Source organism: Hypomesus transpacificus, chromosome 23 (genome assembly GCF_021917145.1).
Source record: "Hypomesus transpacificus isolate Combined female chromosome 23, fHypTra1, whole genome shotgun sequence".
In the NCBI taxonomy this organism is placed as follows: Eukaryota; Metazoa; Chordata; class Actinopteri; order Osmeriformes; family Osmeridae; genus Hypomesus; species Hypomesus transpacificus.
In genome coordinates this window covers 20,306,372-20,325,521 of record NC_061082.1, presented here as the reverse complement: position 1 = coordinate 20,325,521, position 19,150 = coordinate 20,306,372, and the positions used below count along the sequence as shown (strand labels likewise).

General features: G+C 49.8%; 1 protein-coding gene across 2 annotated transcripts in view; it reads left to right on the top strand.

Moving 5' to 3' along the window:
* The window catches only part of tanc1b (tetratricopeptide repeat, ankyrin repeat and coiled-coil containing 1b), a 57,376-nt gene that overhangs the window by 17,843 nt on the left and 20,383 nt on the right, over window positions 1–19,150 (top strand). For both annotated transcript variants that reach the window (XM_047046158.1, XM_047046159.1), the window contains exons 4-9: window positions 4,252–4,374; window positions 6,252–6,533; window positions 6,669–6,820; window positions 12,023–12,254; window positions 14,794–14,960; window positions 16,688–17,295. In XM_047046158.1, the coding sequence (XP_046902114.1) occupies window positions 4,252–4,374; window positions 6,252–6,533; window positions 6,669–6,820; window positions 12,023–12,254; window positions 14,794–14,960; window positions 16,688–17,295 (1,564 nt within the window). The remainder of the gene's footprint in view (window positions 1–4,251; window positions 4,375–6,251; window positions 6,534–6,668; window positions 6,821–12,022; window positions 12,255–14,793; window positions 14,961–16,687; window positions 17,296–19,150) is intronic.

The window sequence follows — 19,150 nt, the reverse complement described above, 5'->3', positions numbered from 1 at the left end:
TTTTTTCATTTTTACAAGGGAAGTTAAAAGTTCTGTTGATGCAGAGAGAGAGAATGAGAGAGAGAGAGAGAGAGAGAGGGTGAGTATGAGAGAGAGAGAGAGAGAGAGAGAGAGAGACAGAGAGAGAGAAGGGGTGAGAGAGAGGGAGAGAGAGAGAGAGGGGGAGATGGGGGGAGGGAGAGAGAGAGAGAAGGGTGGAGATGGAGGGGGAGGGAAAGAGAGAGATAGAGAGAGGAGGGAGAGAGAGAGAAGGGGGAGAGAGAGAGAGAGAGAGAGAAGGGGGAGAGAGAGATAGAGAGAGAGAGAGAGAGATGGAGAGAGAAAGGGGAGAGAGAGAGAGCCCTTCAGTCCAGGCAGATGAAGAGAGGAGAGCTTTGATTCTGCTCTTCCTCAGAGAGGGCTGGTCTCCATGGTGATGGTCTTTTGTTGCAGGCTGTGTTCCTCCAGACCTTGTTGCTTGTCTCTGCGTCTCCACGGTCAATGTTGTCCACTTAGCGTGGCAGCTCTGAGGTGACGTGCACAGCTCACCCTGTCCCTGTGGCCCTGGGAGGGGACGTCACGGCGATCACACACTTCTGCCTCCTCTCACTGAGCGGGTGGAGTTTGGCTGCAGCAGTAACTCAGTACGCTATAGTGTTGCAATTCAGGACCGGGATCGTTTTGTTGGATGTTGTACATGTCGGTTGCCATAGCTACAACCTCCAGCTGGAACGGCGACTGAGATGTACTGGCTGTGTCTGGGATGTTCCCAGGTTGATAGAGTGTTTAGGATGTTCCCAGGTTGATAGTGTTTAGGATGTTCCCAGGTTGATAGTGTTTAGGATGTTCCCAGGTTGATAGTGTTTAGGATGTTCCCAGGTTGATAGTGTTTAGGATGTTCCCAGGTTGATAGTGTTTAGGATGTTCCCAGGTTGATAGTGTTTAGGATGTTCCCAGGTTGATAGTGTTTAGGATGTTCCCAGGTTGATAGTGTTTAGGATGTTCCCAGGTTGATAGTGTTTAGGATGTTCCCAGGTTGATAGTGTTTAGGATGTTCCCAGGTTGATAGTGTTTAGGATGTTCCCAGGTTGATAGTGTTTAGGATGTTCCCAGGTTGATAGTGTTTAGGATGTTCCCAGGTTGATAGTGTTTAGGATGTTCCCAGGTTGATAGTGTTTAGGATGTTCCCAGGTTGATAGTGTTTAGGATGTTCCCCGGTTGATAGTGTTTAGGATGTTCCCAGGTTGATAGTGTTTAGGATGTTCCCAGGTTGATAGAGTGTTTAGGATGTTCCCAGGTTGATAGAGTGTTTAGGATGTTCCCAGGTTGATAGTGTTTAGGATGTTCCCAGGTTGATAGAGTGTTTAGGATGTTCCCAGGTTGATAGAGTGTTTAGGATGTTCCCAGGTTGATAGAGTGTGTAGGATGTTCCCAGGTTGATAGAGTGTTTAGGATGTTCCCAGGTTGATAGTGTTTAGGATGTTACCAGGTTGATAGTGTTTAGGATGTTCCCAGGTTGATAGAGTGTTTAGGATGTTCCCAGGTTGATAGTGTTTAGGATGTTCCCAGGTTGATAGTGTTTAGGATGTTCCCAGGTTGATAGTGTTTAGGATGTTCCCAGGTTGATAGTGTTTAGGATGTTCCCAGGTTGATAGAGTGTTTAGGATGTTCCCAGGTTGATAGAGTGTTTAGGATGTTCCCAGGTTGATAGTGTTTGGGATGTTACCAGGTTGATAGTGTTTAGGATGTTCCCAGGTTGATAGAGTGTTTAGGATGTTCCCAGGTTGATAGAGTGTTTAGGATGTTCCCAGGTTGATAGAGTGTTTAGGATGTTCCCAGGTTGATAGTGTTTAGGATGTTACCAGGTTGATAGTGTTTAGGATGTTCCCAGGTTGATAGAGTGTTTAGGATGTTCCCAGGTTGATAGAGTGTTTAGGATGTTCCCAGGTTGATAGTGTTTAGGATGTTCCCAGGTTGATAGAGTGTTTAGGATGTTCCCAGGTTGATAGAGTGTTTAGGATGTTCCCAGGTTGATAGTGTTTAGGATGTTACCAGGTTGATAGTGTTTAGGATGTTCCCAGGTTGATAGAGTGTTTAGGATGTTCCCAGGTTGATAGAGTGTTTAGGATGTTCCCAGGTTGATAGAGTGTTTAGGATGTTCCCAGGTTGATAGAGTGTTTAGGATGTTCCCAGGTTGATAGTGTGTGCAGTGTTTAGGATGTTCCCAGGTTGATAGAGTGTGTAATGCAGTCCGGTTCCCCTTGGCTGTCAGATCACATTAGAGACTTTCGGTGGCAGGTTTTTAGGTTGAAGGTCTGTCTGCTGTCTTGCTGCTTGTAAAGTACCTGGACACATCACCTCCACCACATCACCTCCTCCTGGGAACAGGAGAGGACAGTGATGGGTCTTCCTCCTCCTCCTCCTCCACCTCCTCCTCCACCTCCTCCTCCACCTCCTCCACCTCCTCCTCCTCCACCTCCACCACATCACCTCCTCCTGGGAACAGGAGAGGACAGTGATGGGTCTTCCTCCCCCTCCACCGCTTCCTCTTCCTCCTCTTCCACCTCCTCCTCATCTCCTCCTCCTCTTCCAACTTCCTCCTCCACCTCTTCCTCCTCTTCCTCCACCTCTTCCTCCTCCTCCTCCACCTCTTCCTCCTCCTCTCCTCCTCCTCATCCCCCTCCACCTCCTCCTCTGCTGGAGGTGCTGACTCAGAAATGTGTAGTGTGGTTTGCACGGTTAAGATTAGCAATACTTAGTTTATAATAAAGTATAGTCGTTCTTGGGGGCACCACCTCTGATTCGTGAAAGGGACAGAGGAAACCTTGTTTAATAATTTTGAATAATAGCACTCGTAATAATCAGTCTAATCTTAAGTAGGGAATTCTATGAAAGTAGAGCAGATCATATAACGTGAGAGATACGCGAGTATTATACACAATGATTTATTTAAGAGAATGTAATTATAGTGAACACATACCAGATAAGTTATGGGTTAGTTGGGCTAAAGCCGTACAGTAGGCCTAAATTCTAATGAGAGCGCACTGGCACAATGGCTGCGTAGAGCGCGTGTGGAGGGGGAGGGGAGAGAGAGAGTGAGGAAGAGGTACAGAGGAAGATGCTTCTATAGTAACAATGGACGATCAATAGCAACTGATCTAACGATGGTCAAGTTAAATCATTTGTAAAATACAATCAAACATCGACAATTCAATCACAACATGCCAATATGTCACAAGTAAGAAATATTGCAAATCGCAGTTACTTTTGTCGGTTTGAAGAACGGAGTCAATGGTTCGTTATATCCAACGAATAGGAAACGGAATCTCTCGTCAAAGTTCCGGGCGCAAAGTGAATGTGCAGGTTATGAGGTAAAGGTTAGGGAGTGACGCGTTCACCCCAAGTTAATCCTACGAACAAGCGGGGGTGATTGTAAGTTCGGCGATTTTATACTCCAAAGAACAGGGGGTCATCCGTGTGAAGGTGACCTCTCTCATTGGTCAGTTACTTCCACCTGGGCGTCGTCTTGAGATCTGCCCAGAGGTGTGAAGTGGCTGATAGTTTAAATTCCATTATCTCAAATGTCCATGAAATGCTTAAACTTCAGAATAGAGCAATACAACGTTCATAACTGGTTTTGTTAGTATGATACAATTATTTTGATATCAAGATTGACTGATTTAACTATATCTGAAGGGGAGTTATAATCAAACATCAATTAAACACGTTCTAGGTAAATGAGAAAACACACATTATAACACATCGACTACTGTCATTGAATTAGTGTCCATGAGCCATGTAGTCCTTGAGAAATATGTTTGTAACTCCACGAAAGAAAGTTCTCCCTTATACTCCATTGTCTGATACTGTGTGACCATGTGGTCTCTGTTCCTGACCCCATGCTGGGTCAGGCTTTGAAGCATCTTCTGGGAGATAAGGACAAAAGGGGAAGGACCCTTCCCCCTTTTCGGGGGTAGGGGAAAGGTGTGGATGGTACCAAGCTTTGTCTGTTGACTCTCTGCTACAAATGTCACAGTGAATTTTGGTCTTTCAGTTATTTTGCTCTCTTTTCTATCACTTAAAGAAGAATATGTCAACAAGCAAGTCGCGGTGCTAAAGTGGGATTTACTTTCTCAGCAAAATGTCCTGATTGGTTTCAGTGAGAGGGGAGTGAGTCAGGGTCCACTTTATCATTGGTCACTCCAGACAGAGTAGCAAGATAGTCACACATGCCTGAAGGTAAACATGTTCCCTGTTCTCTGTCTTCCACAGCCACCAGCTCCACCAAGCTGGAGGACCTGGGCTATCTGGATGAGCAGCGGAACACTCCCCTGCGAACATCCATCCGCCTGCCCTGGCACAACACTGGAGGGCGCCCTCCTCAGGACTCCAAAGGTACTGTACCACACACACACACACTGTACCACTCACACACACTGTACCACTCACACACACTGTACCACTCACACACACACACTGTACCACTCACACACACACTGTACCACACACACACACTGTACCACACACACACACACAGAAGGTTACTACAAAGTAGCAAAACAGTATTAAGTCGTAGCTTAAAAAGTGGAGCTCTTTGCTACAATTGTAACAAAATTCATCAGAACGCTGCCCTCAGAACGTTGGTTTGGTGTGTTATAGTTCTTTTTGGGGAATATTGGTTTTGGTACGCGGTGATAAAACTACATTTTGGTTATTCGTCGTGTAGGTCTTCAATTTCAATCTTTATGGTCTTAAAATGTCTTAAAATGTCTTAAAAAGGTCTTAAATTTGACTTGAAATCTGCAAGAACCCTGATGTCCTGAAAAAGAGGCCATGCTAATTGGTAGATACACAAGACACCTTGACACAGTATAATAACCCTTTAGTCAATAACTTGATTCCCTACTTGATGGTTTTCCATCAAACTCCACCTGGTATTACCTTACTAACAGCAACAAAAAAAGGATACTTAGATTCACTAGCCTATTTCATCTTCCCTGTACAGCATGTCTCATAGAATCAAAGGCTGAAAGGAATCCCGTAGTGTTAATATTTTATAAGCAGATGAATAATGTAGTGCAACATCATTAAATACTTGCAAACTATTTAACCCTCTTTTCAGAACCTTTCCTAGGTTCCCTCCAGCTGTCATCATGGAGTTGTTAGAATTATGTAAATAGTTAAGCTCCCATCTCCCCCCAGACTGATCTAAACTCTGGAGCTGCCAACAGTTGAACAGTGTTTTTTGCTCTGCACGACTTCCAGTCTGCAAAGGGAAGCGTACAGCACAGTGAATCAGAGTACATGTTGAAACTTGGTGGTGCTGGTGGTGGTGGTGGTGGTGGTGGTGGTGGTGGTCTGTCTGACTGGAGCAGGAGAGCTGTGGAGGAAAGGCCTGCTGTAGAGGAAAGGCCTGCTGTAGATAATCTACTGTGGAGGAAAGGCCTGCTGTAGATAATCTACTGTGGAGGAAAGGCCTGCTGTAGATAATCTGCTGTGGAGGAAAGGCCTGCTGTAGATAATCTACTGTGGAGGAAAGGCCTGCTGTAGATAATCTACTGTGGAGGAAAGGCCTGCTGTAGATAATCTGCTGTGGAGGAAAGGCCTGCTGTAGATAATCTGCTGTGGAGGAAAGCCACCTCCTACTGCCACTCTCTCAACCCACACTTGCAGGGAGTAGAAAGGGAGAGACAGAGAGAGAGAGAGTTAAAGACAGACAGAGAGAGAGGAGAGAAAGAGACAAGGTTAGATAGTGAGAAAGAGATGAGTAGTAGAGAGATGGACAGTGATAGAGGCACAGAGATAGAAACTGGCTTGCAGAAGGTTACCTGAAGATGAAGGGTGTTACCTAAAGTGAACTACCTGTTCATACAGAATTCAAATGAGGCTTCCGTCAAACCCTCTCAGCGCCTTCAGAAGTGAGATATTATGAGACAGGTGACGGAGGCTTCTGCTATCTTAATCTTGTAGACCAATCTTCTAGATCTGAGGCCCTGGCTGGATTGGTTTCTGATTGATCTCTGCATGCGTTTGATCTGCCAAGGGCGTCAGTATTGCAATGCAGAGAAATGTGAATGTTGTATATTCATTGCATCAGTCAGCGTGAGCTCCCAGGGACAAACAGAGGTGTGGTCTACTAGGTACACAGAACAGTATTCAGCCCAGGCTGCAGCTGTGCAGCCTCCATCCACCCCCCCATACACCGTTTGGAAGTGTCTGTAAAATATACACCTGATTCTGAATAGATGATGAATGTGTCCTTTCTCCTGCAGCTCGTCTGACTCCCTACAAGCCTGCTGACATCATGCTGAAGCCTCTGCTCTTCGAGGTCCCGAGCATCACCACCGACTCCGTCTTTGTGGGCCGTGATTGGCTCTTCCAGCAGCTGGAGGACGTCCTGAAGGCCGACCAATCGGACGAGAAGCGTGGCGCCGTCGTCGTGGGCAACGTGGGCTTCGGTAAAACGGCGGTGATATCCCGTCTGGTGGCCCTCAGTTGTCATGGCGGCCGGATGCGTCAGATTGCCTCCAACAGTCCCAGCTCCTCACCGAAGAGTAAGACCAGACCCTCTAACCACAGGGCCATCAGTTAGGTTTATTTAAATGTTGGTAGAAAAGGGTATGTGACCCGCGTAACTATCTGATGCACCTAACCCTAACCCCAGTCACCCCCCTCCCTGCTTCCTCCAGACGGGGACTCCCACAGCGCCCCGCCCCTGAGCCAACCCCCCCAGCCCACGCCGCCCCCCAGCGCCACCAACACCCTGAGGAGCAGCAGCTGTCCCAGCACCCCGGAGATCCAGAGACGCAAGGAGGAGGCCGTCAAACGCCTCGCCGCTAAGGTACCCTCCCAGAGCCCTTACCCCCTATTCACACCGGACGCTGCGGCATGGCGGCCGACACCTTTATTTTGAAGTGACCGGGGGCATGTTCCATGAAGCGAATTGAAGCCAGGCATGTCAGTTACTTTCCCGTTTATGTATAACATTTGCTTAATGGAACAGGCCCCCGATTTTCAGACTTTTATTTTGTATTTGACCTTACTACTTGACGTAAGGAAAAAAATACAGATATGCCAAATACAGATTAAAACTAAAGTTATGAGCCTGGTTTGAAGAAGTAGAAAGTACAGATATTAGTGGGAGTGAAAGTAAAAAGTTGATATATAAATAAATAGTGAAGTAAAGTACTGATACCAGAAAAATCAACTTAAATACAGTAACAAAGTATTTCTTCCCATTTCTGCTCTTGACTGAGCGCAAGGCCTTGATGAAGCTGGTCTTGTTCCCCGGTGGTGTTCTGACTGGGAACACATACCCACCTTGCATGTAAACACTTCATTATTGTGATAGTTGCCTGGCGACGGTGTCAGCCCGGTGGACAGGTCAGAGATAACAGAGTGTGTGTGTCTGTGTGTATGTGTCTGTGTGTGTGTGTCTGTGTGCCGTCTGCAGCAGTGGGAAGAGGCTGTGATGAGGAGATATGCAGGGCTGTACATGTTCTCTAATTAAGTCCTGCAGCGACACTGCCCACGTCGCTTCTCTCTCTTATCTTCTCTTCATCCAATCCTTGATTGGACATGCTCTGATTGGTGTGTTCATCCTGCCAATCACAGAGGCGGGTGATGTGTCTGAGGCAGAGAGGACATAGACATAGGTCTATGAGAGAGGAGGGGTCTGTGTTGCCAATGGACCATGTTATTCAAGTGCCCCGGGTAGAAACATCCTGACTGAATCAGCACATCGTGGCTTGCAGTTGAAGCTCAGCTTTAACTGCAGTGGTTCATTGATTCACTGGTTCAGTGGTTTAGAACATCCTGTCTTCTTCATGTCTCCATGACATCACTCAGGTCCTCTGGAGTTATTGGGGCTGTATGCAGTCTGTCACAGCTGTTATTTTTAAATGTGTGGCGGCCTGCGGAAACCTTTCACATTGTTAAAATGTGACTTTCTGGGTATTATATTGTATTATTTCATATTTGGAAACTACAAACTTTCCTGAATACAAATCTGGTTAAATCACTCAGATATCTTTCTCACAACTGAAGTTACATCATTTTAATTGGGGGTGGGGCTAGGGCTGGGGCTGGTGGTGGGGTATGGGGGTGGGGCTGGTGGTGAGGTATGGGGGTGGGGCTAGGGCTGGGGCTGGGGCTAGGGCTGGGGGTGGGGTATGGGGGTGGGGCTAGGGGTGGGGCTAGGGGTGGGGCTGGTGGTGGGGTTTGGGGGTGGGACTTTTTCAAATGCAGAAAACCATGTTGTTGTTCAATAAGTATCTCTCCAGAATTTTCCAGTAAGTGTCCAATTATGTCAACAATATGAACTGTAATTTGATTACCAACACCTGTTAAAGCTTATTCCTCCAACATCCAGGATGTGTGTTGAAATTGCCTGCTGGGTTTTCTGCAGCGTGATTATATAATTCTATCTTAATTATTCCATTACACAAAGTCTCCCAAACGGGTTTTAAATGGCCATCTGACACTTCCTATAGAGACTCTCTTGATTGTGTATTTCCGTATTCTTGTGCTTCTGTTCCATCTGACAGACAAAATAATCATTTCTAAAGGTCTGCCGCCTAATCCCTTGTTGCTCTCTACTACAGCCCAGCCTAGTTTACCCCAGCCTAGTTTACCCCAGCATTTTAGCCCAGATCATTCCCAGCCTAGCTTAGCTCAGATCCTTCCCTGCCTACCTTAGCCAAGATCATTCCCAGCCTACCTTAGCCCAGATCCTTCCCAGCCCATAGTGTATTTACCTCAGCTGTGCTGCAGTGTCTCCTAGAAAGCCAACACATGACCATGGTTCATTGGTGAGCTAGTGGTCTGTCAAGGCTGCTTGTGCATACAGGCCCCATCTGTGGCACATTACTGTGCTCTCTGCCTCACTGCAGCGCCTGCCATGTTCAGCTGTCAGCTGAGGAGCTGATTGGCCCTGACAAAGCCGTTTCTGATTGGCAGGCTGCACTTTTCTCCTTCGTTCTGATTTATCTGTTTGCCTCTGCAGTATTGTTTGGCAGTACACTACAGGACAGTGCTTTAGAAGACCCCAACAGCTTGGTTTCTCTATCTTTTCTCTCACCATCTCTGTCTCCCTCTCTCTCTCTTTCTCTCTATCTTTTCTCTCACCATCTCTGTCTCCGTCTCTCTCTTTCTATCACTGTTTTATACATCAATTATGTGGTGTAATAACTGTGCAGTGATGAGTCTGGGCTGTAGAGCTGGAAGCTGTCCTTTGGCAGCACTCCTTGTCTGTTCCTCATGCTAAGTGAGGAAGCGAGTCAGTGTTCCCCTCTCCTCAGTGAGGAAGCGAGTCAGTGTTCCCCTCTCCTCAGTGAGGAAGCGAGTCAGTGTTCACCTCACCTCAGTGAGGAAGCGAGTCAGTGTTCACCTCACCTCAGTGAGGAAGCGAGTCAGTGTTCACCTCACCTCAGTGAGGAAGCGAGTCAGTGTTCCCCTCTCCTCAGTGAGGAAGCGAGTCAGTGTTCCCCTCTCCTCAGTGAGGAAGCGAGTCAGTGTTCACCTCACCTCAGTGAGGAAGCGAGTCAGTGTTCATCTCTCCCCAGTGAGGAAGCGAGTCAGTGTTCCCCTCTCCTCAGTGAGGAAGCGAGTCAGTGTTCATCTCTCCTCAGTGAGGAAGCGAGTCAGTGTTCCCCTCTCCTCAGTGAGGAAGCGAGTCAGTGTTCCCCTCTCCTCAAGCCTCTGCAGATTGATGTCCCCTGTCCGTCTGCCTCAGTGTTCGACCCACCAGCACCCCGCAGAGGAACAAGCCATCTCTATTAACCCAGACTGTCCAAACCCAGGGCACCGCCATCCGTCAACAAACGAGGCAACTCAATAATGCATCACTGTAGAAGACCACACCCCCGCGGAGAGGAAGGGTGCCCGTACTTCAAGGTCCTCCGCTGCCCTACAGGCGTGCAATCTTTCGGCCGCTTCCGTATCAGATCATGCCAGGGGAGGGGTGCCAGCCAGTCCAGGGGGGGGGCATCGCTTAGTTACAGCCAAAGTACTCTCTCTTTATTTATCCTTTTGGACCAGTTCTGTTTCCCCCATTTCAAATGAGGGCGCTTTCACTTGTCACCGCTCTGAGATGTATTCAGAGGTTGTGTCCAGGCAATTTAGAATGGAGACATTTATAATAATTCCTGGTTGTATGATGAAGGTGGCTGGCATGGTCTGCCTCTGCCCCGTCCTGGGTTAGGGTTCAGCGGGCGGTAGGAGTGGAGGTAGGGGGCTGGGGGTGGGGTAAGGGGCTAAGGGTGGGGGTGGAGGTAGGGGGCTGGGGGTGGGGTAAGGGGCTAAGGGTGGGGGTGAAGGTAGGGGGTGGAGATGTTAGCTGCAGCTATCCCCAACAGCCAGGCTCTCGCAGGTAGAGACAGGAGCAGAGGCAGAGCTGCTGTGTTTGTTGAGCAACCTGCTCCTCCTGGTCCTCCCCCTTCTACCACCTCCTCTCCTCCTCCACCTCCTCCCTGTGTCATGGTAAGTGTGTCAGCTCCTGCAGGTTTGAGTGTAATGAGGACAGAGCGTCCCAGATCTCCCTGGGGAGACCCTCCCCTCGTCTAAATCAGATGACCGTGAACACAGCAACCTGTTCTGCACCAGCTGCAGAGGCTCCATCCTACTTTTAGAGCTCCGCCTGGGATCGGGTGGTTTTTGGTTGGAGGTTATCTGAGGTTGTTCTGCCTATTAACTGGCCGGTTCATCAGCATCTTAATCTGCACGCCCTAGCAGGCATAGCGAGAGGGCTGTGGGGTGACGTCATTACCCAGGTGGGCTTTGAAAGGCTTGATTAGGTTGATGGATACCGCTGTGAAGGTTCCCCAAGGTAAACTTTTAGCGGCTGGTTGCACAACCAAAAAGAGTTTGCTACAGGCATTTCATCTCTGAATTCACATGTGTAACAGGCAGTGTGCTGTGTAAAAGGCCATTTGGTGTGTAACAGGCAGTGTGCTGTGTAAAAGGCCATTTGGTGTGTAACAGGCTGTGTGCTGTGTAACAGGCTGTGTGCTGTGTAACAGGCCATATGCTGTGTAACAGGCTGTGTGCTGTGTAACAGGCCATGTGCTGTGTAACAGGCTGTGTGCTGTGTAACAGGCCATGTGCTGTGTAACAGGCCAGGTGCTGTGTAACAGGCCAGGTGCTGTGTAACAGGCCAGGTGCTGTGTAACAGGCCAGGTGCTGTGTAACAGGCAGTGTGCTGTGTAACAGGCTGTGTGCTGTGTAACAGGCCGTGTGCTGTGTAACAGGCCATGTGCTGTGTAACAGGCCGTGTGCTGTGTAACAGGCCGTGTGCTGTGTAACAGACTATGTGCTGTGTAACAGGCCGTGTGCTGTGTAACAGGCCGTGTGCTGTGTAACAGGCCGTGTGCTGTGTAACAGGCCGTGTGCTGTGTAACAGGCCGTGTGCTGTGTAACAGGCCGTGTGCTGTGTAACAGGCCGTGTGCTGTGTAACAGGCCGTGTGATGTGTAATGGTTTTCTCCGGCAGAGCCGTGATAGCGGGGCGTTGGGGAGGGCTTTGTCCTAGCGCTTCATTAGCTTTTGACCGCTAGCTAGCTAGCTAATAGCTTGAACAATGTTTTTGTATATTCTTTAAGCAATTAGCTAATCAATAATGAACGTTTTCAACAGTTTAGTAGTTAGCTAGCTGTCTTACAATTCTGTAGCTACGTGCCCCTAGTATGTACACTCTCTCCATTGTTCTATTGGGAACAGTAATACAAAAAAAGCAAATGAAAAGCGTTATTTGGACTAAGCAGCAGCAGTGGAATAAGGGCAGAGCTTAGCAAGGCGTAGTGGGTGTACAGTAACACATATTACCTCAAATACGCTTCAGCCAACAAGCCTGTTGCAGTTTGGGCTCTCACAGTACCAATACCCTGTGATGTCACAGGCAGCTTTGCAGATTGCTTGTGACTCCAGCGACAATGTAATCTCCTTTGGTTGTAAAATTCAACATGGTTTGATAACATCCTAAAATGTCTTTTTAAAGGGAATTGGGCTTACATCTGAGCATGTGTTCCCATCCCTGCTCCTCTCTCCAGGTGGTGGCGTATCACTACTGTCAGGCAGACAACACCTACACCTGCCTGGTTCCTGAGTTTGTGCACAGTGTCGCCGCCCTGCTGTGCAGATCGCACCAGCTGGCTGCGTACCGAGAGCTGCTGCTCAGAGAGCCGCAGCTTCAGAGCATGCTCAGTCTGCGCTCCTGCGTCCAGGACCCCATGGCAGCCTTCCGCCGGGGCGTGCTGCAGCCCCTCGCCAACCTCCGCAAAGGTACGTGGATCACGTGACCTGCCCATGGAGACTATGTCCTCCTTCTGGTCTCATTCTCCTCTCTCTCTGTCCTGTACTGCCTCTCCTCGACCTACTCACTGTCTCTCACCCAGCCTGCTGTCTCTCCTCCCTCTCCCTCTACACTCTGCTCCTCCTCTCCCTCCTCTCCCTCCACACTCTGCTCCTCCTCTCCCTCCACACTCTGCTCCTCCTCTCCCTCCACACTCTGCTCCTCCTCTCCCTCCTCTCCCTCCACACTCTGCTCCTCCTCTCCCTCCTCTACCTCCACACTCTGCTCCTCCTCTCCCTCCTCTACCTCCACACTCTGCTCCTCCTCTCCCTCCTCTCCCTCCACACTCTGCTCCTCCTCTCCCTCCTCTCCCTCCACACTCTGCTCCTCCTCTCCCTCCACACTCTGCTCCTCCTCTCCCTCCACACTCTGCTCCTCCTCTCCCTCCTCTACCTCCACATTCACGCATACAAAAATGTTGCACTCAGTGTGCAAGGGCCTTTAGTGTTAGAGTTTGTTTTTGTGTTGGTGTTAGGGTTAGACACCAACACAAGGGTCACAATTGTATCCCAGTCCCAATTTGAAGGTACAGTGCTCTCTTGGGTCAGCCAAGCAGCCATGTAGCTGAACTGATAACAGCTCCATCACCAGCAGCATGTAGCTGGACTGATAACAGCTCCATCACCAGCAGCATGTAGCTGGACTGATAACAGCTCCATCACCAGCAGCATGTAGCTGGACTGATAACAGCTCCATCACCAGCAGCATGTAGCTGGACTGATAACAGCTCCATCACCAGCAGCATGTAGCTGGACTGATAACAGCTCCATCACCAGCAGCATGTAGCTGGACTGATAACAGCTCCATCACCAGCAGCATGTAGCTGGACTGATAACAGCTCCATCACCAGCAGCATGTAGCTGGACTGATAACAGCTCCATCACCAGCAGCATGTAGCTGGACTGATAACAGCTTCATCACCAGCAGCATGTAGCTGGACTGGTAACAGCTCCATCACCAGCAGCATGTAGCTGGACTGATAACAGCTCCATCACCAGCAGCATGTAGCTGGACTGATAACAGCTCCATCACCAGCAGCATGTAGCTGGACTGGAGCAGATGGGCGAAAGCAGGCAGAATCCACATCATGGCTGTGAATAGCTTAATGTTGGAGCTATGATAGCTTAATGCTGGAACACTATTGATCGGAACTGACAATGTTGGAAACGTGCTTTTGTGTTGTCATGCAAGGCTACTGCGTCAGCGAGGGAGGGAAGGTCAGTCAGAGGGGAGATCTCACGGTCACTGTTGTCTAGCACACGTGCTCCATCTGATCAACATGTTGCTTCTGCCGGCCGCTCCAGCATGTGTACAGAAACAAATATAGTTATTTCTATGATGAAGATGGAAAATAATGTGTGTGTGAGCGGGGGAGAGGGGGGCTTGTGTGTGTGAGCGGGGAGAGGGGGGCTTGTGTGTGTGAGCGGGGAGAGGGGGGCTTGTGTGTGTGAGCGGGGAGAGGGGGGCTTGTGTGTGTGAGCGGGGAGAGGGGGGCTTGTGATGGAGCGCTAGGGTGGAACGTGCTGCACATGCCACACACCACCTCTCTCCCTCTCCTCATTGAAATGAATAGCTTCATACATACGATGTTCAGCTTGATAGAAACTACATCTCTGATGTGTCATCTTCATGACAGTGAACCGCCAGTCTCTGCTGCTCTGTGGGATGTTATTACAACAACCAGAGAAAGATGTGTTCATGCAGGGCTTTACAGAGAATACAGAAAAGGGTCATATTACCAGCAGAATACACAGAAGCTCTTCTGGCACTCATCCGCCGTGACATCAGAACAGGGAGCAGACATCACTTCACATAGCTCTCATATTTCTCTGTAATTAATTTTTCAGTATGTTTCCGATCACTGTGCAGTAAGTATGAAGACTAGCCGGCTGAGGAGAACTGAAGAAAGAAGCGGCTCACCCCCCCCTCACCCCTCCACCCCCCGCCCCCCCCCTCATTCTGCCCCTGCTCCAGCTCTGAGACAGCCTACTGATACTGTAGTGAACTAGAGCACATCCTTTCTCACAAACACACACACACAAACACACCCTCACACAGCAGGGCTGTGGAGCAGGGCTGGATCCACAGACTAAAGCACACTCATGTTCATTCATTGGCGTGCTGTGAGAGAGAGGCTGGAGTCTGCCTGTTCATGTTTCACTATCACTGCAGCTGCTCTGCCAGTCCCGCTCCTACAATCACACTTCATACAGGGACGAAAAGCAGGAAAAGTTTCATTCTTTTTCCGGATCAGTTGAGTTTCTCTGAGTTTGTGCCCCAGGTGTGTGTGTGTGTGTGTGTGTGTGTGTAATGCAGCCTGCAGGGCTATAGATTGGACTCCCCTGCAGTTGCCTCTGTTAGCAGCACTGTTCTGAGCTGGACTGACAACTCATCCAACTGTTGTTTTGTTACACACCATCCTCTCACTGTGTGTATATTTGTGTGTGTGTGTGTGTGTGTGTCAAACAGAGAAGAAGATTCCCGAGGAGGACCACATCATCTTGATTGACGGGCTGAACGAGGCAGAGTTCCACAAGCCTGACTACGGCGACACCATCTCCTCCTTCATCACCAAGATCATCTCCCAGTTTCCGTCCTGGCTCAAGCTGGTGGTTACTGTGAGGGTCAACCTGCTGGTGAGGACATCTCACACACACACATCTCTCTCACACACACACACACATCTCTCTCACACATCTCACACACACACATCTCTCTCACACATCTCACACACACACATCTCTCACACACACACACACACATCTCTCTCACACATCTCACACACACACATCTCTCTGCAGCACTCTTAGCCTGGCTGCAAGTCAGTAGTCAACCCTGAGTACAGGTCAATGCTGTCTTCTCTTGTAGTAATCTGTTCAGGAAGTATAGAATGCTCTGATTACCAGGTGAGCTGTACCAGGTGAGTACTCCAGCGTACTACTGTGATACTCAGACATGCCTCCACCAGTGGACTGAGTAGATATCCGCTGATGCTAGCAGCCTCTCACCAGGTCATGCTGCAGGATTCTGACAAGCAGAGACACTGAGGGGGCTGTCTCTTCTGGTCATACAGCACGCAGTCTTGGACCAACAATCATTTCTGTAGTGTCAATAAAAGTCCTGGAAGGTTCTGCAAAGTAGTGCTGGACTAGGCAGAGTGACAGTGAGCAGTGTGTCACCCAGTCTGCACCGAGGATGAGCTGTGGTAGAGTTGAGACTGGTACTGAGGGGTTAGATGATATGGCATACTGACTGACTGACTGGCTGTCTGACTGACTGACTGGCTTAACTTACTGGCTGATAGACTGAATGACTTGCTGCTTGGCTGATTTACAGGGTGGTTGAGTTAATCTAATGAGGGAGAGACCACTACAGACAGAATGTCTGGAGGAGAGTGTATTTTTTCACGTGATCAGTGGCTGAACAGGATGGTCTCTACACAACGTCTTTGTTGACTGAGTAATACCTGGCTTTCCCCCTCTTCCAGTCCCACCTTGCTCTGCACTCCTCTCTCTCCTCTCCTCCATCTCGTCTCCCTCTCTCCTCTCTCTCCTCTCCTCTCTCTTCCCCCCTCTCTCTCTCTCCCCCTCTCTCTCTCTCGCCCTCTCTCTTGTCTTTCTCTCTCTCTTTCTCTCTCTCTCTCTCTCTCTCTCTCTCTCTCTCTCTCTCTCTCTCTCTCTCTCTCTCTCTCTCTCTCTCTCTCTCTCTCTCTCTCTCTCTCTTTCTCTCTCTCTCCCCCTCTCTCTCCTCTCTCTCTCAAGGCCGTCTTATGTGTTATTCATGTGTTTCCTCCGCCCGCTGTGGGCAGGCGGGACGTGAGGAGGCAGAAGGTGTTATCTGGCCGTCACCATGGTTCTCCGTGCTCAGACAGTGCAGGGATTGAAGGGATTAGGCTGCATTGATTCCCCCCACCACTAGGAGTGAGATTGAAGTGGCTTCTCCAGCTGTGCTTCTGGATCTGGCCACAGTAGCGCACTACAGAACTGCTGTCCCCTCCCCCTGTCTGTCGGCCCCAGACCCCTGGCCCCAGGCCCTTCTGTCTGCCCTGCCTGCTGCCTGTGCTGGGCTGATAGCCTGGCCTCAGGGCTGTGTCAGCAGGGCATCCTGCCTCTGGCCCTGGCTCTGATGACAGCCCCTCAGTAGACCGGCAACACTGACTCCTGGAGGAGGGGGGCTCTGTCAGCTGCTTCCCATTGCCTTGAGACGGATAGTCACATATATTCAGACACGGTCGTTTGATTTACACGCACGTCTGGCTTTCTCATTCCGATGTGTCATCTTTTTATGTGGATGGTTGGAGTGTGTGTGTGTGTGTCTGTGTGTGTGTAATCTAACGGTTAGTGTCCTGTCTGTCTGTCCTCAGGATATCACCAGCCTGCTGCCCTTCTCCCAGATCTCCCTGGACGACTACCCCGACCACAAGGACATCGCCAGCGACCTGAACGCCTACATCCAGTACCGGATCAACAGCAGCAGGGACATCATGAACAACATCTCCCTCAATGGCAAGGCCGACCCCGCCATCGTGGCCAAGGTCAGCAGCCACCTCATGGCCCTGAGCCAGGGCTCCTACCTGTACCTCAAGCTGACCCTTGACCTCTTCGAGAGGGGTCACCTGGTCATCAAGAGCGCCAGCTACAAGGTGGTGCCGGTGTCCCTGGCTGAGCTGTACCAGCTGCAGTGCAACATGAAGTTCATGAGCAACTCTGCGTTTGAGCGCTGCCAGCCCGTGCTCAACGTGGCGCTGGCCTCGCTGCACCCCATGACAGACGAGCAGCTGTTCCACGCCTTGAACGCAGGCAGCGTGCGCGGGGAGCTGCGCTGGGATGACTTCCTGCAGCGCATGGACATCCTGTCCTGCTTCCTGGTGAAGAGGAGAGACAAGACCCGCATGTTCTGCCACCCCTCCTTCAGGGAGTGGCTGGTGTGGAGGGCGGACGGAGAGAGCAGTGACTTCCTCTGCGACCCCAGGTGAGTTCCTGCTCAGAGTGAGAGAGGGAGAGTGAGAGAGGGATAGGGAGAGTGAGAGAAGGATAGGGAGAGTGAGAGAAGGAGAGGGAGAGAGGGATAGGGAGAGGGAGAGAGTGAGAGGCAGAGATGGAGAGTGAGAGAGGGAGACAGGGTGAGCTAGTGGTCGCTGCAGACAGAAAAGCAGCGTTCTTATTACTCACTATGGGAGTCAGATGGATGAGCGGTGAGGGAGTCGGGCTAGTAATCAGAAGGTTGCCGGATCGATTCCCCGCCGTGCATAATGACGTTGTGTCCTTGGGCAAGGCACTTCACCCTACTTGCCTCGGGGGGAATGTCCCTGTACTTACTGTAAGTCGCTCTGGATAAGAGCGTCTGCTAAATGAATAAATGTAAATGTACTCAGGGAGGAAAACAAATCTCTCACACGGCTCACTGCCTCTCTGGTTCACCTGTCCTAGCCTCACTCCTCTCTGGTTCACCTGTCCTAGCCTCACTGCCTCTCTGGTTCACCTGTCCTAGCCTCACTGCCTCTCTGGTTCACTTGTCCTAGCCTCACTGCCTCTCTGGTTCACCTGTCCTAGCCTCACTCCTCTCTGTTTCACCTGTCCTAGCATCACTGCCTCTCTGTTTCACCTGTCCTAGCCTCACTCCTCTCTGGTTCACCTGTCCTAGCCTCACTGCCTCTCTGGTTCACCTGTCCTAGCCTCACTCCTCTCTGTTTCACCTGTCCTAGCATCACTGCCTCTCTGTTTCACCTGTCCTAGCCTCACTCCTCTCTGGTTCACCTGTCCTAGCCTCACTGCCTCTCTGGTTCACCTGTCCTAGCCTCACTGCCTCTCTGGTTCACCTGTCCTAGCATCACGTGTGGAACAAATTTCACAATTTCAGCTGAGCCTTTAGTCATCAGGGAGCACAACACAAGTCAGGAAGATTTAAGAATGACTCATCTAGTGCCAAGGAGACGACCGATAATGATGATGATGGCGGTGATGTCTGTGTCTGTCTGAAGAGGAAATCGAACATCCAGACAGCTTCCGTTGTGTCTGTCTGAGTCACGCTGCTGTGTCTAACTCAATATCGGCTGTGCTCGTCTGTGTGCGGGTAGCATCGATCCACATGCTCTAAGGACTCTTCCTACCCCACCTGACTAGTCCGCTCTGACGAATAACACACACTGGGCAACACTTCATTAAGGTCACATTAACTACCATCTAACTACATGCAGTAGCAGCATTAAGGTTCAAACCCTAACTACATATAATATGTTAGCATCGGGATGACTATGATCTTGGCTCCACAGATGGCAAGCTCAAATGTAATCCTACCACTGCTGCTAATGAAGAACTCTCACATTCATAAGAGAAACTAACTAGATGAGAAGGAAAGAAAAAACATGGAATATGTGTATCCCTCAAAGGCAAAGGGGGAAAAAAGGGTCACTCACTTTAAATATGTATGCATACTTGTGAAATATGAACAAGTAATCTGCTGCGTTCCACTTCGAGGACTTTGCAAAGAGAAGCTCAATCTGAAGAACAGATGACTTCCTGCGGCGTCTTCCTGCCTCTGATGTCATGCTGGAGCCTCTGATGTCATCCTGGAGCCTCTGATGTCATCCTGGAGCCTCTGATGTCATCCTGGAGCCTCTGATGTCATCCTGGAGCCTCTGATGTCATCCTGGAGCCCCTGATGTCATCTTGGAGCCTCTGGTGTCATCCTGGAGCCCCTGATGTCATCTTGGAGCCCCTGATGTCATCCTGGAGCCCCTGATGTCATCCTGGAGCCCCTGATGTCATCCTGGAGCCTTCGATGTCATCCTGGAGCCCCTGATGTCATCTTGGAGCCTCTGATGTCA